Genomic DNA, 25,493 nt, shown 5'->3' with positions numbered 1-25,493 from the left:
CTCTGAGGTGAAGGGTAGGGTATTCATGTCAGAATTGTCTAGGGTGAGGTGTAAGGTGTTCATGTCAAAGCTTCTCTGAGTTGAGGTGTAAAGTGATCATGTGAGGACTTCTCTAGGGTGAGGTGTATGGTGTTCATGTGAGAACTACTCTCATGTGAGGTGTATGGTGTTCATTTCAGAGCTGATCTGAGGTGAGGTGTATCCTGTTCAGGTCAGAACTTGTCTGGGGTGAGGTGTAAGGTGTTCATGTCAGAACTGCTCTGAGGTAAGGTGTATGGTGATCATGTCAGAACTTCTCTGGGGTGAGGTGTATGGTGTTCATATCAGAACACATCTGGGGTGAGGTGTAAGGTGTAAGGTATTCATGTCAGAACTGCTCTGAGGTGAGGTGTAAAGTGTTCATGTCAGAACTGCTCTGCAGTGAGGTGTATGGTGTTCCTTTCAGAACTCCTCTGGGGTGAGGTGTAAGGTGTTTATGTCTTACCTGCTCCGAGGTGAGGAGTAATGTGTTCAAGTTAGAACTGCTCTGAGTTGAGGTGTATGGTGATCATATCTGAACATCTCTGAGGTGAGGTGTAAGGTGGTCCTGTCAGAACTACTACGAGGTGAAGTGTTAGGTGTTCATATCAAAACTGCTCTGAAGTGAGGTGTAAGGTGTTCATGTTAAAAGTGCTCTGAGGTGAGGTGTATGGTGTTCGTGTCTGAACTGCTCTTAGGTGAGGTGTAAGGTGATTATGTCTGAACTGTTCTTGGTTGAAGTGTAAGGTGATCATGTTAGAACTGCTCGGGGTTAGGTGTAAGGTGTTCATGTCAGAACTGCTCTGGGGTGAGGTGTAAGGTGTTAATGATAGAACTGCTGTAAGTTGAGGTGTAAATGTTCATGTCAGAAGTTCTCTGAGGTAAGGTGTAACCTGTTCATGTCAGAACTTCTCTGAGGTGAGGTGTAAGGTGTTCATGTTAAAACTGCTCTGATGTGAGGTGTAAGGTGATCATTTCAGAAGTTCTCTTGGGGAGGTGTAAGGTGATCATGTCATAACTGCTCTGTGGTGATGTGTAAGTTGATCATGTCTAAACTGTTCTGGGGTGAGGTGTAAGGTGATCAATTCTGAACTGATCTGAGATGAGTTTTAAGATTTTCATATCAGAACTGCTCTGAGGTGAGGTGTAAGGTATTAATGTCAAAACTGCTCCGATGTGAGGTGTAAGGTGTTCACGTTAAAAATGCTCTGAGGTGAGGTGTAAGGTGTTCCTGTCAGAACTGCTCTGGGGTAAGGTGTAAGGTGATCATGTCAGAACTGATCTAGGTTGAGGTGTAAGGTGTTCATGACAGCCTTCTGGTGAGGTGTAAGGTGTTCATGTCAGAACTACTATGAAGTGAGGTGTATGGTGTTCATGTCAGAACTTGTCTGGGGTGAGGTGTAAGTTGTTCATGCCAGAACTGCTCTGAGGCGAGGTGCATGGTGTTCATGTTAAAACTGCTCTGAGGTGAGGTGTAAGGTGAACACTTCAGAACTTCTGGAATGAGGTTATGGTGTTTATGTCAGAACTTCCCTGAAGTGTGGTGTAAGGTGTTCATGTCAAAACTTCTCTGAGGTGAGGTGTAAGGTTTTCATGTCAGAACTGCTCTGGGGTGAGGTGTAAGGTGATCATGTCTGAACTGCTCTGAGATGAAGTGTAAGGTGCTCATGTTAAAACTGCTCTTAGGTGAGGTGTAATGTGTTCATGTCAGAACTTCTCTGGGGTGAGGTGTAAAGTGTTCCTTTCTGATCTGCTCTGAGGTGAGGTGTAAGGTGTTCTTGTCAGAACTGCTCTGAAGTGAGGTTAAGGTGTTTTTGTCAAAACTGCCCTGCGGTAAGGTGTAAGGTGATCATGTCAGAACATCTCTGGGCTGAGGTGAAAGGTGATCACGTCTGAATTGCTCTGGGCTGAGGTATAAGGTGTTCATGTCAGAACTTGTCTGTGGTGAGGAGTAAGATGTTCATGTGAGAACTGCTGTGAGGTGAGGTGAAAGGTGATCATGTCAGAACTGCTCTGAGGTCAGTTGTAAGGTTTTCATGTCAGAACTTCTCTGGATTTAGGTGTAAAATGTTCATGTCAGAACTACTGTGGGGAAAGGTGTAAGGTGGTCATGTTAAAACTGCTCTGGGGTGGGGTGTCAGGTGATCATGTCAGAACTGCTCTGGGATTAGTTGTATGGTGTTCATTTTAGAACTGCTCTGAGGTGACGTGTAAGGTGGTCTTGACAGAACTGCTCTGGGTGATATGGAAGGTGTCCATGTCGAAACTGGTCTGGGTTAGGTGTTAGGTGTTTATGTCAGAACTGCTCTGGGGGAAGGTGTAAAGTGTTCATGTTAGAACTGCACTAGTGTGAGGTGTATGGTGTTCATGTTAGAACTGCTTTCCTTTGAGGTGTAAGGTGTTCATGTCAGAACAGCTCTGGTGTGAGGTGTAAGGTGTTCATGTGGAAACAGCTCTAATGTGACATGTAAGATGTTCATGTTAGAATTGCTCTGGGGTGAGGTATAAGGTGTTCATGTCAGAACTCCTCTGGGGTGATGTGTAAAATGTTTTTGTCAGAACTTCTCTGAGGTGAGGTGTAAGGTGCTCATGTCAGAACTTCTTTGAGGTGAGGTGTAAGGTGCTCATGTTGAAACTACTCTGCAGTGAGGTATAAGGTGTTCATGTCTGAACTGCTCTGGGGTAAAATGAAAGGTGATCATGTAAGAACCGCTCTGAGGTGACGTGTAAGGTGTTCATTGCAGCATTGCTTTGGGGTGAGGTGAAGGGTGTTCATGTCAGAACTGCTCTGGGGTGAAGTGTAAGATGTTCATGTTAGAACTGCTCTGGGGTGAGGTGTAAGGAGTTCATGTCAGAACTGCTCTGGGCTGAGGTGTAACATGATCAAGTCCCAACTGCTCGTAGGTGAGGTGTAAGGTGTTCATATCTGAACTGCACTGAGGTGAAGTGAAAGGTGACCATGTCTGAACTGCTCTGGGGTGAGGGGTAATGTGTTCATGTCAGAACTGCTCTGAGGTGAACTGTAAGGTGTACATGTCACAACTGGTCTGAGGTGAGGTGTAAGGTGTTCTATGTAAAACTGCTCTGAAGTGAGGTGCAAGGTGATCATGTCAGAATTGATCTGGGGTGAGGTGTAAGGTGTTTCTGTCTGAAATGCTGTGGGGTGAGGTGTAAGGTGTTCATGTCAGAACTGCTCTGAGATGAGGTGTAAGGTGTTTCTGTCTGAAATGCTGTGGGGTGAGGTGAAGGGTGTTCATGTCAGAAGGGCTCTGGGGTGAGATGTAAGGTGATCATGTCAGAATTTCTCTGGGATGAGGTGCACGGTGTTCATGTGATAAATTCTGTGTGTGAGGTTTAAGGTGTTAGGTTTTAATTGCTCTGGGGTGAGGTGTAAGGTGTTCATGATAGAACAGCTCTGGTGTGATGTGTACAGTGTTCATGTTCAAAGGGCTCTATGGTGAGGTGTAAGGTGTTCATGTCTTAACTGCTATGGGGTGAGGTGTAAGGTGTTCCTGTGTGAACTGCACTGGGAGACGTGTGAGGTGTTCATATCAGAACTGCCCTTAGCTGAGGTGTAAGATGTTCATGTCAGAACTTATCTGGGGTAAGGTGTATGCTGTTCATGTGAGAACTGCTCTCATATGAGGTGTAGGGTTTTAATGTCAGAACTTCTTTGGGGTGAGGTGTAAGGTGTTCATATCAAAACATTTCTTGGGTGAGGTGTGAGGTGTAATGTGTTCATGTCACAACTACTCTGCGGTGAGGTGTAACTTGATCATGTCAGAACTGCTCTGGGTGAGGTGTAAGGTGTTCATGTGAGAACGTTTCTGGTGTGAGGTGTATGGTGTTCATTTCAGAACTGCCCTGAGGTGAGGTGTACGGTGTTCATGTCAGAACTTCTTTGGAATGAGGTGTAAGGTGTTCACGTCACAACTGCTCTGAGGTGAGGTGTAAGGTGTTCATGTCAGAAGTGTTCTCAGGTGACATGTAAGGTGTTCATGTCAAAACTGCTCTGGGGTTAGGTGTAAGGTGATCATGTTAGAACTGCTCTGAAGTGAGGTACAAGGGGATCATGTCAGAACTGCTCTGAGGTGAGGTATAAGGTGTTTATGTCTCAATTGCTCTGGGCTGAGGTGTAAGGTTATTATATAAAAACGTTTCTGGGGTGTGGTATATGGTGTTCATATCAGAACTGCTCTGAGATGAGGTGTATGGTGTTTTTGTAAGAACTGCTCTGGGTTGAGGTGTAAGGTGTTCATGTCTAAACTGCTCATGGCTGAGGTGTAAGGTGATCATATCAGAACTTTTCTGGGGTGAGGTATATGGTGTTTTTGTCAGAACTGCTCTTAAGTGAGGTGTAAGGTGTTCATGTCTGATCTGCTCTGGGGTGAGGTGTAAGATTTTCTTCTCAGAGCTGCTCTGGGGTGAGGTGTAAGGTTTTCTTCTCAGAACTGCTCTGAGGTGAGTTGAAGGGTGTTCATATCAGAACTGCTATTGGTTGAGGTGTAAGGTCTTCATGTCAGAACTGCTTCGAGGTGAGGTGTAAGGTGTTCATATTAAACCTGCTCTGAGGTGAGCTTTAAGGTGATCATGTCTGAATTGCTCTGGGATGGGATGAGGTGTAAGGTCTTCATGTCAGAACTGCTTCGAGGTGAGGTGTAAGGTGTTCATGTCAGAACTTCTCTGAGGTGAAGGGTAAGGTGTTCATGTCAGAATTGTCTAGGGTGAGGTGTAAGGTGTTCATGTCAGAGCTTCTCTGAGGTGAGGTGTAAAGTGATCATGTGAGAACTTCTCTGGGGTGATGTGTATGGTGTTCATGTGAGAACTGCTCTCATGTGAGGTGTATGGTGTTCATTCCAGAGCTGACCTGAGGTGAGGTATATTGTGTTCACGTCAGAATTTGTCTGGGGTGAGGTTTAAGGTGTTCATGTCAGAACTGCTCTGAGGTAAGGTGTATGGTGATCATGTCAGAACTTCTCTGGGGTGAGGTGTATGGTGTTCATATCAGAACACATCTGGGGTGAGGTGTAAGGTGTAAGGTATTCATGTCAGTACGGCTCTGAGGTGAGGTGTAAAGTGTTCATGTCAGAACTGCTCTGCAGTGAGGTGTATGGTGTTCATTTCAGAACTCCTCTGGGGTGAGGTGTAAAGTGTTCATGTCAGAACTGCTCTGGGGTGAGGTGTATGGTGTTCATGTCAGAAATTCTATCAGGTGAGGTGTAAGGTGTTCATATCAGAACTGCTCTGAGGTGAGGTCTAAGGTGTTCATGTCAGAACAGCTGTGAGGTGAGGTGTAAGGTGATCATGTCAGAACTGCTCTGGTGTGAAGTGTAAGGTGTTCATGTCAGAACTGTTCTGGTGTGAGGTGTAAGGTGTTCATGTTAGAATGCTCTGGGGTGAGGTATAAGGTGTTCATGTCTGAACTGCTCTGAGGTGAGGTGTAATGTGTGTAATTGTGAACTGCTCTGGGGTGAGGTGTAAGGTGTTCATGTCAGAACTGCTCTGAGGTAAGGTGTAAGGTGTTCATGCCTTAACTGCTATGGGGTGAAGTGTTAGGTGTTCATGTCTGAACTGCTCTGATGTGAGGTATAAGGTGTTCCTGTGTGAACTGCTCTGAGGTGAGGTGTAAGGTGATCATGTCAGAAATTCTCTGGGGTGAGGTGTATGGTGTTCATGTCAGAACTGCTGTGAGGTGAGGTGTAAGGTGTTCATGTCAGAACTGCTGTTAAGTGAGGTGTATGGTGTTCATGTCAGAACTGCTCTCGGGTGAGGTGTAAGGTTATCGTGTCCGAACTGCTCTGGAGTGAGGTGTAAGGAGATTATGTCTGAACTGGTCTTTGGTGAGGTGTATGATGATCCAGTCAGAACTGCTCTGGGGGGGAGGTGTAAAGTGTTCATGTCAGAAGTCCTCTGAAGTAATGTGTATGGTGTTCATGTCAGAGCTTATATGGGGTGAGGTGTAAGGTGTTTATGTGTTTACTGCTCTTGGGTGAGGAGTAAGGTGTTCATGTTAGAACTACTATAAGGTGAGTTGTAAGGTTTTCATGTTAGAACTGCTCTGGGGTGAGGTGTAAGGTGTTTATGTCTGAACTGGTCTGGGGTGAGGTTTAAGGTATTCATGTCAGAACTGCTCTGGGGTGAGGTGTAAGATGATCATGTCTGAACTGCTCTGGGGTGAAGTGTAAGGTGATCATGTCTGATGTGCTCTGGGGTGAGCTGTAAGGTGATCATGTCTTAACTACTCTAATGTGAATTGTAAGGTTTTCATGTCTGAACTGCTCTGGGGTGAGGTGTATGGTGATCATGTGTGAACTGCTCGGGGTGAGGTGTAAGGTGTTCATGTCATAACTGGTCTGAGGTGAGGTGTAAAATGTTTATGTGTGAACTGCTCTGGGGTGAGGTGTAAGGTGTTCATGTCATAACTGGTCTGAGGTGAGGTGTAAAATGTTTATGTGTGAACTGCTCTGGGGTGAGGTGTAAGGTGTTCATGTGAGAATGTCTCTGAGGTGAGGTGTATGGTGTTCATTTCAAAACCTCTCTGAGTTGAGGTGTACGGTGTTCATATCAGAACTTCTCTGGGGTGAGGTGTAAGGTGTTCATGCCAGAAATACTCTGAAGTAAGGTGTATGGTGTTCATGTCAGAAGTTCTTTGGAGTGAGGTGTAAGGTGATCATGTCTGAAGTGCTCTGGGGTGAAGTGTATGGTGTTCATATTCAAACTGATCTGAGGTAAGTTGTAATGTGTTCATGTGTGAACTGCTATGGGTGAGGTGTAAGGTGTTCATGTCAGAACTGCTCTGAGGTGAGGTGTAAAGTGTTCATGTCAGAACTGCTCTGAGGTGAGGTGTAAAGTGTTCATGTCAGAACTGCTCTGCAGTGAGGTGTATGGTGTTCATGTCTTACCTGCTCCAAGGTGAGGAGTAATGTGTTCAAGTTAGAACTGCTCTGAGGTGAGGTGTAAGGTGTTCATGTCTGAACTGCTCTAGGGTGAGGTGTAAAGTGTTCATGTCTGAAATTCTCTGAGGTGAGGTCTAAGGTGTTCATGTCTGAACTGCTCTGGGGTGAGGTGTAAAGTGTTCATGTCAGAAATTTTCTCGGGTGAGGTGTAAGGTGATCATGTCAGAACTGCTCTGGGTGATGTGTAACGTGATCATGGCAGAACTTCTCTGGGGTGAGGTGTATGATATTCAAGTTAGAAATTCTCTGGGGAGATGTGTAAGGTGTTTATTTCTGATCTGCTCTGATGTGAGGTGTAAGGTTTTCATGTAAGAACTGCTCTGAAGTGAGATGTAAAGTGATCACGTCAGAACTGCTCTTAGGTGAGGTTAAGGGTTCATGTCCCAACTGAGCTGGGGTGAGATGGAAGGTTATCATGTCCGAAATGCTCTGGGGTGAGGTGTAAGGTGTTCATGTCAGAACTGCTCTGGGGTGAGGTGTAAGGTGACTATGTCAGAACTGCTCTGAGGTGAGGTGTAAGATGTTCATGCCAGAATTTCTCTGAAGTAATGTGTATAGTGTTCATGTTAGAGCTTATTTGGGGTGAGGTCTAAGGTGTTTATGTGTGAACTGTTCTGGGATCAGGTGAAATGTGTTCATGTCAGACTTCTCTGAGGTGAGATGAAAGGTGTTCATGGCAGAGCTGCTCTGAAGTTAGGTGTAATGTGATCATGTCAGAACTGCTCTGAGGAGAGGTATAATATGATCATGTCAGAACTGCTCTGAGGTGAGTTGTAAGGTGCTCATGTCAGAACTGCTCTGGGGTGAGGTGTAATGTGTTCATGTCAGAACTGCTCTGAGGTGAGGTCTAAGGTGTTCATGTTAAAACTGCTCTGAGGTGAGGTATAAGGTGTTCATGTATGAACTGCTCTGGGGTGAGTTTTAAGGTGTTCATGGGTGAAATGCTCTTTTGATGAGGTGTAAGGTGTTCATGTCAGAATTGCTCTGAGGTGAGGTGTAAGGTGTTCATGTCAGAACTGCTCTAAGGTGAGGTGTAAGGTGTTCATATTAAAACTCCTCTGAGTTGAGGTGTATGGTGATCATGTCTGAACATCTCTGAGGTGAGGTGTAAGGTGTTCCTGTCAGAACTACTACGAGGTGAAGTGTTAGGTGTTTATATCAAAATTGCTCTGAACTGAGGTGTAAGGTGTTCATGTTAAAAGTGCTCTGAGGTGAGGTGTAAGGTGTTCATGGTAAAAGTGCTCTGAGGTGAGGTGTATGATGTTCATGTCTGAACTGCTCTTGGGTGAGGTGTAAGGTGATTATGTCTGAACTGTTCTTGGTTGAAGTGTAAGGTGATCATGTCTGAACTGCTCTGAGGTGAGGTGTAAGGTGTTCATGTTAAAACTGCTCTGAGGTGAAGTGTAAGGTGATCATTTCAGAAGTTCTCTTGGGGGAGGTGTATGGTGTTCATGTCAGAAGTTCTCTTATGTGAGGTGTAAGGTGATCATGTCATAACTGCTCTGTGGTGATGTGTAAGTTGATCATGTCTAAACTGTTCTGGGGTGAGGTGTAAGGTGATCAATTCTGAACTGATCTGAGGTGAGGTGTACGGTATTAATGTCAAAACTGCTCTGATGTGAGGTTTAAGGTGTTCATGTTAAAAATGCTCTGAGGTGAGGTGTAAGGTGTTCCTGTCAGAACTGCTCTGGGGTGAGGTGTAAGGGGATCATGTCAGAACTGCTCTGGGGTGAGGTGTGAGGTGATCATGTCTGAACTGCTCTAATGTGAACTGTAAGGTGTTCATGTAAGAACTTCTCTGAGATAAGGTGTATGGTGTTCATATCAGAACTGCTCTGAAGTGAGATGTAAGGTATTAACCTTAAAATTTCTCTGAGGTGAGGTGTAAGGTGTTTTTGTCAAAACTGCCCTGCGGTAAGGTGTAAGGTGTTCATGTCAGAATATCTCTGGGCTGAGGTGAAAGGTGATCACGTCTGAATTGCTCTGGGGTTAGGTGTAAGGTGTTTGTGTCCGAACTCCTCTGAGGTGAGGTGTAAAATGTTCATGTCAGAACTACTCTGATGTGAGTGTATGGTGTTCATGTCAGAACTTGTCTGGGGTGAGGTGTAAAATGTTCATGTTAGAACTGCTCTGAGATGAAGTGTAAGTTGTTCATGTCAGAACTGTTCTGAAGTGAGGTGTAAGGTGTTCATGCCAGAACTGCTCTGAGGAGAGGTGTAACGTGATCACTTCAGAACTTCTCTGGGGTGAGGTTATGGTGTTCATGTCAGAACTGCCCTGAAGTGAGGTGTAAGATGTTCATGTCATAACTTCTCAGAGGTGAAGTGTAAGGTGTTCATTTCAGAACTGCTCTGGTGTTAGGTATAAGGTGATCACGTCTTAACTGCTCTGGGGTGAGGTGTAAGGTAATCATGTCTAAACTGCTCTGAGATGAAGTGTAAGGTGTTCATGTTAAAACTTCTCTGAGGTGAAGTGTAAGGTGATCATGCCAGAACTGCTCTGAGGTGAGGTGTAAAGTGTTCATGTTAAAATTGCTTTGAGGTGAGGTGTACAGTGAGCATGTCAGAACTTTTCTGGGGTGAGGTGTATGGTGTTCATGTAAGAACTTGTTTGTGGTGAAATGTATGGTGTTCATGTCAGAAGTGCTCTGGTGTGAGCTGTAAGTTGACCATGTCAGAATTGCTCTGAGGTGAGGTGTATGTTGATCATGTCTGAACTGCTCTGAGGTGAAGTGGAAGGATGTCATGTCAGAACTTCTCTGGGGTGTGGTGGAACGATGTCTTGTCAGAACTTCTCTGGGGTGACGTGTATGGTGTTCATATGAAAAGAGCTCTGAGGTGAGGTCTATGGTGTTCATGTAAGAACTTCTCGGAGGTGAGGTGTAAGGTGATCATGTCAGAAGTGCTCTGGGGTGAGGTGTAAGGTGATCATGTCTGAACAGCTCTGGGGTGAGGTGTAAGGTGTTCATGTGAGAACTGCTCTGAGGTGAGGTTTAAGGTGTTCATGTCAGAACTGCTCTGAGGTGAGGTGTAAGGTGTTCAAGTTAAACGGTTCTTAGGTGGGGTGTAATCTGATCATGTCAGAACTTCTCTGGGATGAGGTGTAAGGTGTTCATGTGAGAACTGCTCTGAGGTGAGGTGTAAGTTGTTCATGTCCGAACTGCTCTGAGGTGAGGTGAAAGCTGTTCATGTGAGAACTGCTCTGAGGTGAGATTTAAGGTGATCATGTCAGAACATCTCTGGGGTGAGGTGTATGGTGTTCATGTCAGAACTGCTCTGAGGTGAGGTGTAAAATGTTCATGTCAGACTTCTCTGTGGTAAGGTGTATGGTGTTCATGTCAGAACTTTTCTGGGGTGAGGTGTAAGATGGTCATGCCAGAACTGCTCTGAGGTGAGGTGTAATTTGTTCATACAGAACTGCTCTGAGGTGTGGTGTAAGGTGTTCATGTCAGTACTTCTCTGAGGTGAGGTGTAGTGTATTCATGTCAGAACTGTTCTGGGGTGAGGTGTATGGTGTTCATGTCAGACTACACTGGGTTGAGGTGTAAGGTTATCATGTCAGAAGTGCTCTGTGGTGAGGTATATGGTGTTCATATCAGAACAACTCTGAGGTGAGGTTTATTGTGTTTATGTCAGTACTTCTCTGGTGTGAGGTGTAATGTGTTCATTTCTTATCTGCTCTTATGTTAGGTGTAAGGTGTTCATGTCAGAACTGCTCTGAGGTTATTTGTATTGTGTTCATGTCAGAAATGCTTTGAGGTGAGGTGTAAGGTGATCATGTCTGAACTGCTCTGGGTTGAGTCGTAAGGTGTTCATGTGAAAACTGCTCTGGGTTTAGGTTTAAAATGTTCATGTTATAAATGCTCTGAGGTGAGGTGTAAGGTGTTCATGTCAGAACTGCTCTGAGGTGAGGTGTAAGGTGTTCATGTCAGAACTGTTTTGGGGTGTGGTTCTAGGTGTTCATGTCAGAACTGCTCTGGGGTGATGTATATGGTGTTCATGTCAGAACTGCTCTGAGGTGAGGTGTAAGGTGTTCATGTCAGAGCTGCTCTGGGGTGAGGTATATACAGGCTTTGTATTGGCTCAAAACGAAGTTGGGCTATGAATATGGGACAGCCGCAGTCTGGACACAGAAGTAACGTCTACCTCACTGGCTGTGAAGCCTCAGAATCTGTAGGATGGTATGTGGCCAAGGGGAGACCCTATTTCTTGAGAGCCCCTGATTGTCCCCCAGGCCTTGGGAATGTGTACAGGACAAGTGGGTCGTCAAGGCTGCAGCCACTCTGCCACAAGGTCTTGCAAGAGCAGAACGTGAGCCGGGTGTGCAGGCTGTGCCTGTGATCCCCGCATCTCAGGAGGGTGTGGAAGTGGAGTGCAAGCTGGTGTGCTTCCTCACCAAGGTAGTGAGAGCTGCACTCAAAAATAAAATGTATGGTGGTGTCGCTCAGTGGTTGGGCCTTCAATCCCTGGTCCCCAAAACAAGTGGAATGTTCTACCTGGGCCAGGTGGTCCTCTTCTCTCTTCCCTGAGACTTGCGAGGCTGAGGCAGGAGGATCCCACTTTCAAGGCCGCCTGGGCAATTTAGCAAGACTCTCAGCAACCTGGAGACTCTCTCAAAAAAAAAAAAAATAAGAAAGGCTGGGGACGTGGCTCAGTGGTTCAAAGCCCTTGTGACAAACGAACAGATGCCCAGTGGAGCAGAGTACGGGCTGAATCAAATCTACCGTAGACTGCTTTGGGCAGCAGGGAATTTCTTACTTGATGTTTTTGTAGTTGTCGATGGACAACATGCCTTTATGTTATTTGATTATTTCTGTGTGGTGCTGGGGACAGAACCTGGTGCCTTACACATGCCAGGCCAGGGCTCTGCCGCTGAGTCCCAGCCCAGGCCCTCATTTTCATTTTTATATAAAAGTTTTTAATAGTTTAACTCAAAACTTTGTTCTCTCTCTCTCTCTCTGTCTCCTGGGATTGAGTCCAGCGGTGCTGGACCACTGAGCCACACTGCATCTTTTTATTTTGAGACAGGGTTGTGCTGAGGCTAGTGTCAACCTGGTGATCCTGAGATCAGAGACCTGAACCACCATCTCCATCTTGTTTTCTGATTTTTTTACGTAAAAAATTAATGTCGATGAGGTTAAAAAATACAGTATCTCTTGAGTTTTTCACTTTGCCTGAACTTAATTTCAGTGGATTCTCCATCATCTGGATAGATCCTGGTTTTCTCCGTTACTATTTCCTCTTTTTTATTTGAATTTGTTAGGCTGAAGCACCTTTGCTGGGAGGTTCGCTGGCACCAAACCCAAGCAGCCTGAGCCAAGGCCCTGCACGCTGCTGACTCTTTCAGTTGAAGATGCAGATCTCTGCTTCCTGGCTTTCTTCCCAGGACTTTTTATTTCATTTATTCAGCAGCGTTAGGACTTGTTTAAAGACAGGCCTCTCTAATGTCCCAGGGTGGCTCAGAGCTGGAGACCTCGGGGACTCAGCCTCCCAGCAGCAGGGACCACAGATGTGTGCACCGGGGCCACTTCAACTGGGGCACCACCCCGAGCCCCAGCCCAGCCCTCGGAGCCAGGGATGGATTTAAATGCCCAAGGGAAATAGGTGGGATGGATTTTAAGACCAATCCCAGCTCCGAGCCAGGTGCGGTGGGGCAGGCCTCTAATCCCAGCCCCGGGAGGCTGAGGCCGGAGGATGGAGTTTGGGGCCAGCCCGGGGAATTTAGCCGACCCTGTCTCAAAGTAAGTCAACAGGCCTGGGACGGTAGCCCCGGCAGAGCCCCGCCAGGCTCGGGAAACCGGAACTCTGGGGAGTTTTTGTTTGGGGAAATTGAGGGAAGAATTGGGCTGGGAGGGGCTGACGGGATCGGGCGGGCTGGGGCCGGATCAGGGTGGGACGCAGGGGGAGGGTCTGGTGGCTGGTCTGGAGGGTCGGCTGCTCGGTGAGCGCACTCACTTCTCTCCAGCCTCCGTGGAGGCTGCTCTCCTTCCCCAGCCCCGGGCCCGCCTTCCGGAGAGCCCCGCGGTTCCGCCAGGTTTTCTGTTTTGTGGTTTGGGTGCGGATTGACCCCAGGGCGCTCGGCGGCAGGGCCAGTCCCCAGCCCCATTTTGTACTTCCTTTAGAGACAGGGTCTCACTGAGTTGCTCAGGGCCTCGCTGAATTGCTGAGGCCGGGTTTGAGCTTAAGATCCTCCTGCCTCAGCCTCCCCAGCCGCATGCGCCAAGGCGCCGGCTTCTTTTCTCTTCACTACTGGGTCGCCCGGCTGCCCGGGATGGCCTCGACTGCAGTCCTCCCTCCCTAGCCTCCGGTCACAGGGGTGGGGGGTCCCAGGCCTGCACCCCGGGCCTGCAAATCTGCGCTTGGCCAGGAGCCGTCTTCCGTCCCACTCGGGCGCCCACCCGGGCTCCGTGCTCGGTGCCCGCCGCCGGCTGCGGTCCAGACTTCGGCCCCCGCGGGGTCTCTGCTCCCGCTGCCCCCGGTCTTTGCCGGGCTCCGCTCGGCCTCCGCGGTTCCGCTGGGCCTCTCCTCCCACGGCAGCCGGTCCCCCCCAGGCCCGGCTCACTCTGTCGCTCGGTCTTGCAGGAGACTCTCCCTCGGAGCCTGGACCGTCCTGCGGCCGTCGAAGCCGGCGGGCCCACGTCTGCCGTCCTGTGGCCTCCGCTGGGCCTTCCCAGGTGAGAGCCTCCGTTTTCTGATCCACCTTCTGGGTTCCTGGTCTGTTGTGTGTGTGACCCCCCCGTGTTCCCCGGGGACGCAGCGGGGCGGGCTGGCACCCTTCCTAGCTGGGCGTGGCTGGGAATGCCTGGAATGACTGAGGGGAGGCTGGGAGGCTGGGAAGGGAGGATCGCCAGTTTAAGTCCAGCCCCAGCGACTTAAGGAGACCCTGGGTCAAAATACAACGGACAAAGGGGTGGGATGCAGCTGGTGGTAAGAGCACCCCAACGTTCAACCCCCGCACACAAAAAATGTTTTTAAAGGTATTTTTATGTTTTCTGTTTGTTCTTTGTTTCTTTCTGATTTTTGTTTGATTTTCGAATTGTGTTTTTAAGGTCATTGATTTCCAGGACCCAAGGTTGCTCTTAGCAGTTTCGTTTTTAGATTTCTGGAGATTAGATATGTCCGTTGATTTTTAAATTTTTTACTTATTTCTACTTCTTTTAAAAATGTATTTATTGGTATCGGGGATTGAACCCAGGGGTGCTCTACCACTGAGCCACACCCCCAACCCTTTTTATTTTTATTTAGAGACAGGGGCCAAGTTGCTGAGGCTGGCCTTGAATTTGTGATCCTCCTGCCTCAGCCTCCTGAGTCCCTGGGATTACAGGTGTGGTGACCACGCCTGGCTCTAAAGCCTTTCTTAGGTGTCAGCTCGGATCCTGGGGAGGAGTCCCTGGCGCCCTCCGGGTGGGGCTGGTGCGAGGGAGCAGGTCTTCCTGGGTCTTGGGTTTGCAGCCTGCCTCTCGTCCTGCCGTTACCGAGCCTTTTGAGAGCTGTTCTGTTTTCTTTGGCTGCTTCTCCCTGCACCTTAATGACTGGGGCATTAACCCCGGCTGGCCTCCCCCGTGGGGGGCAGTGCCCAGCGCTGACCCTGCGTTTCGCCTTGAACCGCGGCCTGTCGTCCACTCCAAGTCCTTGACGGGAGTCTCCTGTGCCCCTGGAACTCCAGGGGACTTTGGGCCTCGGCTGCAGAGTCTGCCTCCGTGGCCATGAGTTACTGTGGCATGCGGTGGCGGTCTCCAGTGCAGGGGGCTCTGCTGTAAGGATTCCAGATTGTGCTGCTGTCAGGGGGAAGGTGTGAGCATTGAGAATAAGAAATCACCTTTGGGGGAGCCGGGAGCGGGCCCTGTTGGGGATGGAGTGCCCAGAGGAGGCATCGAGGCTGGACAGCAGCTGCTAGAGTTCCTCGTGTGTCCCCTCTCCAAGAAGCCACTCAGACATAAAGGAAGGGACGATGTGGCCATGCTGGCAGTCCCCAACTCGGGAGGCTCAGGCAGGAGCCCAGGAGTTGGGGACCAGCCTGGGCCACTTAGCAAGACCCCATCTCAGAATGAAATTCATAAAAGCGCAGATGGCCACGCTGAGCCCCGTGAGGTTTGCAGGGAGGAAGTGTCCTTGATGTAGCTGGGTTTAGGACACTGGGACTTAACTGAAGGGCTTTCTTTTGTTGCTATCTCCTTTTGTCTTGTTTTTGTGGGGTGTTTTGGGGTTTTTTTGGCCTGGGGGCAACTGGGGAACTAGGGATTGAACCCAGGGGTGCCCTACCCCTGGGCTACATTTCCAGCCTTTTTTATTTTGAGACAGGGTCTCACTAAATTGCCAAGACTGGCCTTAAACTTGCCGTCCTCCTGACTCAGCCTCTCAAGCCACTGGGATCACAGGCATGGCCACTGTGCCCGGCTCATTCCATAAAATTTTAATGCATTGCTGCATTTTATTAGAAGAGGAAACCAGGCCCAGAAAGGTGGAGAAGCCTGCCCCAGGTCACCCAATTAGTAAGCAAAGGAGCCAGGTGCAGTGGCACGCACCTGTCATCCCATCAGCTGGGGAGGCTGAGGCAGGAGGATCCCGAAAGCCAGCCTCAGCAAAAGCGAGGTGCTGAGCAGCTCAGTGAGACTCCAAATAAGATACAAAATAGGGCTGGGAATGTGGTTCCGTGTCAAGTGTCCCTGGGTTCAATCCCTGATACCAAAGAACAAAGAAGTGGAGTTTGAATCTGAATCCAGACAGAGATGCGTCCTAGTGCAGCCCGGCGGGCGGGCGGGGGTCCCGGGCTTTGACCCCCCTGGAGCCGCTTTTCCTGCTTGAGGCCCCAGACCCTGTTGGCAGCTCCCGCCCCGGCCCTTCCAGCGTCCAGAGGCTCCGGGACCCTTCTCAGGTGGCCTGCCCGGGAAGGTCCCGTTGCCCGAGTGCTCTTCCTCAGTCCCCTGAGATGGACACGGGCCACTACGCCCCAGTTTTCAATTCTGGGAATATTTTGATGAGATGGACAGAGCTGCACTAGAGTCGGTTGGAAGTCCTCTAGAGCTTGTGCCTTGCACTGATGTCTGTGACCGTTTTCCTGCACAGTCACGTTGAGTGTTACGTGCTCCACTCAGGTTTGGGGTCTCGTTTGTTTGGGTGCTGGGGGTGGAATGCAGGGTGCTCTATCACTGAGCTGCGCCCTTAGCCCTTTCAGTATGTTTGTCTGGGGACAGGGTCTTGCTAAGTGGCCGAAATCGAACTTGAACTCGCGATCCTCCGGCCTCAGCCTCCTGAGCCCCCGGGGTGACAGGTGGGCGCCCCCACGCTGGGTTTAGGTCAGTGATTCTTCCACGGTGCTCCCTAGGGGGCATCTGCGTGGTGACAAGTGGTTTCCACGCTGGCGGCCTGTAGGGGTGTAGGCAGGGTCACTGCTCAGCATTCTACAGTGGACAAGACAGTCCCTCACTACAGAATAGCCCCACCCAAAATCCCGGTAGAAGTCCTTGTTCACGCCAATTGAAAACACCTTCCTTCCGTATCCTCAATTACGGATTCTTTCTCTTTATTTTTTTTCTATTAAAATACATGAATGAATGAAAATGCAGTTAACCTGTTAGTGAGTGACACTTAGGAGAGATTCCAGACCACCAGTTCTCTCATTCCTACAGGAAAGGCCTGGTTTCCCTCTCCCGGCCTGTAATTCTCCATGGTGAGCAGGAGGCCCTGGCCTCACCCCCTGGGCCTCAGGGACGCCCACCCTTTCTGCCACGCCCCTGCAGAGCCAGCCTCAGGTCCCTCGGCCACACTGCCCTCACCCTCCAAAGACGAGACCCAACCCCCTGAGCCTTGAGCTCCCGAGGCAGGCGCGGTGGCTTCTGTTCTCCCCCGCCTTGCTGTCCGCTTCCTGCCGCTGGACCTGGCCTCCTGTGTGCAGTGGAGGCCCTGAGCCTCTGCTCCCTGGGTGTGGCCTCGGCTCCTGGGGGCCCAGGTGGAAGGCGCTGGCCCTGGGCGCTGTCTGCAGGGAGCCCAGAGTGACCCTGTGTTCAGTGGCTGCTTTATGTCTCCCTCAGGGCCTCCTTCCCCAGACGGTCTCAGCCTGAAGAGGCCAGGACATGAGCGCGTCCCAGGTGAGTCCTGGTCAACCCGGCCGTCTGGTCAGCGCCTCGGCTGCTTCCTCTCGCGCCTGGGCCTTCTCCCGCTTGACTCCTTCCTACCAAAACTCCACACCTCTGGCCGCCGCCTGCCCGGCCAGACTGGCCCTTTGCTGAGGGCCAGGTGTGAAGTGTCCCCGTCCAGCCTGCAGCTGCTGGCCCCTGGCTGTGTCTTGGCATCTGAAGCGAGTCCCAGGCACCCAGGCAGGAGGCAGGTTCTTCCCGGTGTTGGGATCTGACCTTGGCAGAAGCCCACGGACACTCGGTGCCACCGTGGAGGCTCTGCCAGGGGCACAGCATGTGCCAGCTCCTAGGTGAAAGGAAAGCGAGGAACGGAGGTGGGCGCGAGAGAAATGAAAGACAGAGACCAGGCAGAGACACAGAGAAAGGAGGGCCACCCGCCCCTCCAGGAGAGAGGCAGGACAGGGCTGGGGTTCTGGGGGCAGGCTCGGGGGTCAGAGCTGGAGGGCCCCATGTGGAGGTGAAGGCTGCGGTTGGTATGGGGGGGTGAGCTTTGTCACTTACGATGGCCGCCCAGACCTGAGCAAGGACCTTCCTGGGCCACGCTGAAGGACCGGCTCTGCGACCAGGCAGGGCCATGACATGCTGATTGGAACAGGAAGCGGAGCGGGAGGTGGCGGGGTGCCCGGGAGGGGCAGGCGGCAGGAGGGCGGCAGACCTGGCCTGATGGAGACCCTTCTGTGTCCTGGGTGCCAGGCCGCGAGGCCCCGTGGCGTCCTTATGCAGGAGGGGAATCTGCCACCAGGAGGGCTGACCTTCGAGGACATCGCCGTGAACTTCACCCGGGACGAGTGGCAGGAGCTGAGCCCTGAACAGAGACGTCTGTACCAGGAGGTGACACTGGAGAACTACCGCAACCTGGTCTCCCTGGGTGAGTGGGCAGATGGGAGCTCACACACCTCACACAACACACCCAGACGTCGTACCCACACACACTCGTGACCACACAACACACCCAGACGTCGTACCCACACACACTCGTGACCACACAACACACCCAGACGTCGTACCCACACAACACACCCAGACGTCGTACCCACACAACACACCCAGACGTCGTACCCACACACACGCTCGTGACCACACAACACACCCAGACGTCGTACCCACACACACGCTCGTGACCACACAACACACACAGACGTCGTACCCACACACACTCGTGACCACACAACACACACAGACGTCGTACCCACACACACACTCGTGATCACACAACACACCCAGACGTCGTACCCACACACACTCGTGACCACACAACACACACAGACGTCGTACCCACACACACTCGTGACCACACAACACACACAGACGTCGTACCCACACACACTCGTGACCACACAACACACACAGACGTCGTACCCACACACACTCGTGACCACACAACACACCCAGACGTCGTACCCACACACACTCGTGACCACACAACACACCCAGACGTCGTACCCACACACACTCGTGATCACACAACACACCCAGACGTCGTACCCACACACACTCGTGACCACACAACACACACAGACGTCGTACCCACACACACTCGTGATCACACAACACACAGACGTCATACCCAACACACACTCGTGACCACACAACACACACAGACGTCGTACCCACACACACTCGTGACCACACAACACACACAGACGTCGTACCCACACACACTCGTGACCACACAACACACACAGACGTCGTACCCACACACACACTCGTGATCACACAACACACCCAGACGTCGTACCCACACACACTCGTGACCACACAACACACACAGACGTCGTACCCACACACACTCGTGACCACACAACACACCCAGACGTCGTACCCACACACACTCGTGACCACACAACACACCCAGACGTCGTACCCACACACACTCGTGATCACACAACACACCCAGACGTCGTACCCACACACACTCGTGACCACACAACACACACAGACGTCGTACCCACACACACGCTCGTGATCACACAACATACACAGACGTCGTACCCACACACACTCGTGACCACACAACACACACAGACGTCGTACCCAATACACTCATGACCACACAACACACACAGACGTCGTACCCAACACACTCGTGACCACACAACACACACAGACGTCGTACCCACACACACTCGTGATCACACAACACACACAGACGTCGTACCCACACACTCGTGATCACACAACACACACAGACATCGTACCCAACACACTCGTGACCACACAACACAGACGTCGTACCCACACACACGCTCGTGATCACACAACACACACAGACGTCGTGACCACACACACACTCGTGATCACAGAACACACCCAGACGTCGTACCCACACACACTCGTGACCACACAACACACACAGACGTCGTACCCAACACACTCGTGACCACACAACACACACAGACGTCGTACCCAACACACTCGTGACCACACAACACACACAGACGTCGTGACCACACACACTCGTGACCACACAACACACCCAGATGTCGTACCCACACACACTCGTGATTACACAACACACCCAGATGTCGTACCCACACACACTCGTGATCACACAACACACAGACGTCATACCCAACACACACTCGTGACCACACAACACACCCAGACGTCGTACCCACACACACTCGTGATTACACAACACACCCAGATGTCATACCCACACACACTCGTGATCACACAACACACAGACGTCATACCCAACACACACTCGTGATTACACAACACACACAGACGTCGTACCCACACACACACTCGTGATCACACAACACACACAAACTCACTCATGACCACACAAGGCTCACACTCAACACAAGGTCACAATTCACAAAACTTACAAACTACTTTCATAATCACACAACATACACAAAAGTCGTACACAGGCTCACGTAATCACAACACTAACACAAATTCACATTCATAATCACAACACTAACACTCATATAACACAATACTCTCACACTCACACAAGCTCACAATTGCACAAAACTTACAAAACTCATAGCAGACTCACTCATGATCATATAACACAACTCATACACATAAACACACAGAAATTCATAGTCACACAATATTCACATATTCACATTCTTGCACAAACTACACTCCTAATCACACAACACTCACAATTCATACACACAAACACAGGTTCACACACATCATCACACAACACTTACCCTCACACTTACAGTCTTGTACAAACGCACACACACACACTCACACAGTCACACACACCCTCACGTTTTCACACGCAAAAGCAAGCCTAAGCCCTGTGCTCTTCTCTCCAGGAGGAGAGGAGACCCTCAAGCCCGACGTGATCCTGAGGCTCGAGAGAGGCCAGGGGCCGTGGTCAGCGGAGGAGGCTGGGGCGCAGAGCAGCGGTGCAGGTAAGTGACAGGTGGCCACCGGTGCAGGGCTGGTAGGTGACCGGTGGCCGCCTGCGGGCTGGTTGTGTAGCGGCGTCCTCGTCACCTGCACAGCTCCATTCCCCGTGTCCCGGGCTCTCCTCTGGCTGCTGTGACTCCGTTGTGTGTTGTGTCCTTCGAGATGGACCAGCGGCCTCAGAGGCTGAGCTGGGCGCTTGCCCCACCAAGTCTCCGGGCTCGGGACCCCTGCACCAGGGTGTGTTCGTTCCAGGTCCCTGGCATTAGACGGATGTGGGTATGGACTTAGAGGCTTTACTGGAGTTTCTCAAGACGCACTCACATTTCTTCAGGGTCTCTGTACTTCTGTTTCCTGCCCGGATTTCTCCAGTTCTAGTTCTCAGACTCCCTACCTTGGGTTTTCCTTTATATTGGGACCGATTAAAGACACAAGAAATCTAGACCCAGGGGAACAAGCCAATTCAAAAGTGCAGAATATTAAAAAACAGCGATTTGTAAACTTGGAAGTTCACTCTTGGCCAGCCTCGGTGCCCGACTGGTAGCCAGAGGTGGGCAGGGCCGAGCGAGGCCGAACTCTGGCTGCTGACGCTGGAGCTGCACCCCCAGCCCCTGGCCCTCGGGGTTTGGTGGAACACTGTTTGGCAGCCCTGGGGACTGACCAGGCGTGCTCCCAGCTGCACCCCACCCTCCCCTCTTTGTGGCAGGAGGATTGAACCCGCGCTGAGCCACATCCCCAGGCCTATTCACTTTGAGACAGGGCTTCGCCAATCCTGCCTCGGCCTCCGGAGCTGGGGACCACCGTGCCATCCCACGCCAGCACCCCGCGGTGGAGCACGGCTCTGGCTGTCCTGGGTGACCGCAGGGTGTCTCCTGCCCCGGTCCCGACGTCGGTGGGAGCCAGAGGGGCCACCGGGATGGGTGCTTCCTCCCGGGCACGGAGAGGAAAGCTTCAAGGGAACTTCTGTATTCCCCTTTAGGAAAAGCCTGCGACGTCCGAGGGCAGGTTCGGCGGCCGCGGACCACGCCGAGGGCTCTCCGGAGAGAAGCTGTTCGCAGCGACAGGGCAGCGCTGACCCGGGGCCGGCGGCGAGGCTCGCGGCACCAGGAGAGGGTGCTGCCCAGCGCCGACGAGGCTCCCCGGAGACGCAGGCTCCCCGAGCGCGGCCCGGCCCGGCGCGGACGGCCTCGGAAAGGCGGTGTGGCCCGGGAAGACGGCGCTCGGAATGGCCCCCCTGAAGGCCATAGGGCTGGGAAGTTACGTGGCCACCCACCGTTCCAGGCTGTGGACAAGCCCTTCGGCCGCGACGCCTGTGGAGAGTCGGCCTGCGGCCAGTGTGTGCGCCCGCGCCGGCCCGCGCCGGCCGCCGGGGAGAGGCGCTACCCGTGCGCCGAGTGCGGCAAGGCCTACAAGCAGAAGCCCAACCTCGTCCAGCACCAGGCCACGCACGCCCAGCAGAGGCCCTACAGCTGCAGGGTCTGCGGCAAGGCCTTCGCCTGGCAGTCGGCCCGCATCAACCACGAGAAGATCCACAGCGCCGAGAGGGCCTACGGGTGCGGCGCGTGCGGCAAGGCCTTCAAGCTCAAGTCGGCCCTGGCGCAGCACCAGCGGGTGCACGCGGGCCAGAGGCCGCACCGCTGCGCCCACTGCGCCAAGGCCTTCGTGTTCAGGTCGGACCTGCTGCGACACCACAGGACGCACACCGGGGAGAAGCCCTACCAGTGCTCCGTGTGCGGGCGGGCCTTCGCCCAGAAGTCCAACGTCGTGGACCACGAGCGCATCCACGCGGGCGAGCGCGCCTTCGCGTGCGAGGACTGCGGCCGCACCTTCAAGCAGAGGAAGAACCTGCTGCAGCACCGCGGCCTGCACACCGGGCAGAAGGCCCACGCGTGCGACCGCTGCGGGAGGGCCTTCCTGCAGAAGTCCAACCTGCGCACCCACCGGCTGACGCACCTCGGGGAGAAGGCGCACCGCTGCGCCGAGTGCGGCAAGGCCTTCAGCCGCAAGCTGGGCCTCCGCCTGCACGGGAAGACGCACAGCGGGCAGAAGCCGCACGTGTGCCCCCGGTGCGGGAGGGCCTTCGCCGACAGGTCCTACCTCGTGAGGCACCAGAGGAGGGTGCACCCCGGAGAGGAGCCCGCCAGGGACCAGGGCAGCCTGGGCCGCGCCCCGAGCCCCAGGGGGCCCGCCGTTTGACGGCCTCGCAGAGGGCAATGAGGCTTCTCCTTGGGAACTCATCTGGTTTATGCAGACTTCGTTAGTTGTCTTTCTTTTTTAGTTGTTGATGGACCTTTATTTATTTCCTTATTTATATGTGGAGCTGGGGGTGGACCCAGCACCTCACAGGTAGGAGGCCAGCGCTGTGCCGCGGAGCCCCAACCCCAGCCCCTGTTAGTTGTTTTGGTTTGTTTATTTTGGGGTCGTTTTTGTTTTGGTTTGGTTTTTGGTACTGGGGATTTAACCCAGGGGCACTTAACCACTGAGCCACATCCCCAGCCTTTTTTTTTTTTAAGAATTTAACCTTTATTTTACTTACTGGTTTGTATATGGTTCTGAGGCTCAAACCCAGAACTTCACCTGTGCAAGGCGAATGCTCTACCACTGATGGACAGCTGTAGCCACCCCCCCCCAGAACTTTTCATTTTTTATTTTGAAATTGGGTCTCACTAAGTGGCTGAGGCTGGCTTTGAACTTTCGATCCTCCTGTCTCAGCCTCATGAGCCCCTGATTACAGGGTGGTTCACCTGCCAGCATTTATTGAGGACCTCGTGTGTAACAACCCTTGTAAATACCAAATGCACAGTAATAAACAGAACGTGCCAACCCTTTGTGGAATGTGTTCTCATGACTGATGGAGGATAATCAGCACACGAGAATGTAACCAGAGGGTCGTGTCAAAGGTTCCCCGGCTCCTACGTGTGCTCTGGAGCTCTTCTGTTAAGCGAATGACATCAATTTAGAAGCCGAGGTGGTTCAGTTGCCCCTCAGAAGCACAGAAGTTGGGAAAGCAGGAGGCAGGAAGTGGTCTAACTGGGTCTCACCCCTCCCCACCTCCTGGGCACTCATCTCACTAGGTTGGCAGGAGGAGAACCCTGAGCTTCCCATTTCCTGGCACCCACCCTGTCACAGGCAGGAGAAAGGGTTAAAGGGGGCAGACAGGAAACCTGGGCTCCTCCGGGCTCAGGGCTGAGAAACTGGGCACCAGCCAGGCCCATCACGGCCAGGCAGACTCCCGCGTAACCAGAGAGGGAAGAACTGACCGTGAGACACCCACTGCCTGGCGCCAGACCCCACCAGAGAAGTGGGTGTGCACGGTGGCTGTTGGCCCCAAGAGCACAGGAGAGCTTGGGGACACCGGGGGCTGGTGACCACAGCCTGCGTCACCCCTGGGCCCCTCTCTGGGGAGCCCCGCTTCCTTTCTGTTAAACCCTGTCACTTTGCTGTCCCCTTGTGTCCATGGACTCCCTCCATTCCTGAGGTGAGGAGCCTGACCCCACGCCGTGACTCACAGGAGGGTCCCTGGGTTTCTGCTCAGGTCTCCCACACAGGCCTACAGAGCCGAGGCCACAGGGGGACCCCTGGGTGCAAGGTGGCCAGGAAGGAGCACTTTGAGGACAGAGACCTGAGCGGTCTTCGTGACTCGGGGAGGGGAACTAAAAGGCAGACAAAGGGGCCTTGGTGGGCTCATCTCTCTGCAGATGCCCGTCAGCGGGGACAAGAGCACCTTCCTGCCTGAGCAAGGAGACCGTCCTCTGCAGATGGACCGCCCACCCTCTTCCCAGCTGCTCTGAATTCCTCCTTCCTTCCTCCAGGGTGCGGGTGGCAGCCAGCACGTCAGGCAAGCACAGCAGCGCTGAGGTACGTCCCCAACCGGAGGACTGTCCCTTCTGTGGCCCCGCCACTAAATACCAAGAAACAGCACCAAATCCATCACAGCAAGGGAGAGGGGTTAGGACGGGTGAGTGTCACCAGGAGAAGGCACAGAGGGAGACGGCGCTGAGAGGGCCGTGGTGGCCACAGCTCCGCCCGTCCCGCCTCCTTGCTCTTGGCCAGTGACTTCTGCTGGGTGGGGCTCTCCTGGGCTCCGAGGACTGAGCCCTGCTTTTCTTGATCCTTCCCTCCATGGCACCGTCCCTGGGCTCTGGGGGGACAGGAGGCCCCAGGGGATCCTCTCCATCCAGGTGTGGGTCACTGTGTACCTTCTGGCCTCAGGAGGCCTACAACTGGGTGGGGTCGCTGTGAAGTGACCACAGTGGGTGGGACCCCTCCAGCCCCTCTCCCCTGCTGGTGGATTGTCCATCCCTCGTCTCCCCTGGGCAGTGTCTGTCCAGAGTCCCTCTTACAAGGTGGTGCTGGATCAGGGCCGCGCTCATGGCCATGACCTCTGACTGGGAAGGCCCCAGCACGTTCTGAGGTGTCAGTGGTCAGGACTCCGCCTGCGGACAGGCCGCATGGGACAGGCAGCCGCCTTCCCTTTGGGCGACACTTGGGTCACAGGAGCAGGGATGGGTTAGAACGGGAGTGTCCCCACCCCTCCCATCCCTGAGCTCCTGGACCAGGGTCCATGGCTGGGCACTGCTGGGTGGGCCTGTGTGGGTCGAGTCCAGACCCCACACCTCATAAGTGGCACCAGGGACTGTCCGTGGCCACCCTGCCTTCCTTGACCCCAGGTGGCTGACCAGGCGGGCTGTGGATCCTGTGAGCATGTCCACTGCCTCGACCGTCACCTCCCTAGTCACAGAGGATGGTGTGGCATGCTGTGATGGGGCAGGGGCTGTCCATGGGTGCCGGGCTCCAGGGCTGCTCTGCACGGCCTCCAGTGCTACCGCTGGGCACCACCACCTGCCCAGGAGCCCCACCAAGAGTGCCCGCGGCTCCCCGGGTGCCGTGCTGCAGCAGGGGGAGAAGCGCAGGCAGAGTGTCGGAGGTGGAGGGATGAGGTGGGGACCTGGAGGGCGGACGGGGCGGAACCCAGTCAGGCTGTGTACGAAGGTCAAGTTGAATCG

At 52.6% G+C, this 25,493-nt stretch overlaps 1 protein-coding gene across 1 annotated transcript in view; it reads left to right on the top strand.

The window, feature by feature from the left end:
* The window catches only part of LOC144371078 (uncharacterized), a 33,782-nt gene extending 10,498 nt beyond the window's left edge, over positions 1-23,284 (top strand). The window contains exons 2-8 of the mRNA XM_078033278.1: positions 10,930-10,991; positions 11,208-11,373; positions 13,288-13,647; positions 17,803-17,977; positions 20,394-20,492; positions 20,653-20,735; positions 21,352-23,284. Of these exons, the coding sequence (XP_077889404.1) occupies positions 10,930-10,991; positions 11,208-11,373; positions 13,288-13,647; positions 17,803-17,977; positions 20,394-20,492; positions 20,653-20,735; positions 21,352-22,683 (2,277 nt within the window). The 3' untranslated portion in view covers positions 22,684-23,284. The remainder of the gene's footprint in view (positions 1-10,929; positions 10,992-11,207; positions 11,374-13,287; positions 13,648-17,802; positions 17,978-20,393; positions 20,493-20,652; positions 20,736-21,351) is intronic.
* Positions 23,285-25,493: the final 2,209 nt, after the last annotated feature.

Source organism: Ictidomys tridecemlineatus, chromosome 15, assembly GCF_052094955.1.
Source record: "Ictidomys tridecemlineatus isolate mIctTri1 chromosome 15, mIctTri1.hap1, whole genome shotgun sequence".
NCBI lineage: Eukaryota > Metazoa > Chordata > Mammalia > Rodentia > Sciuridae > Ictidomys > Ictidomys tridecemlineatus.
This window is presented reverse-complemented; position numbering and strand designations above follow the sequence as displayed.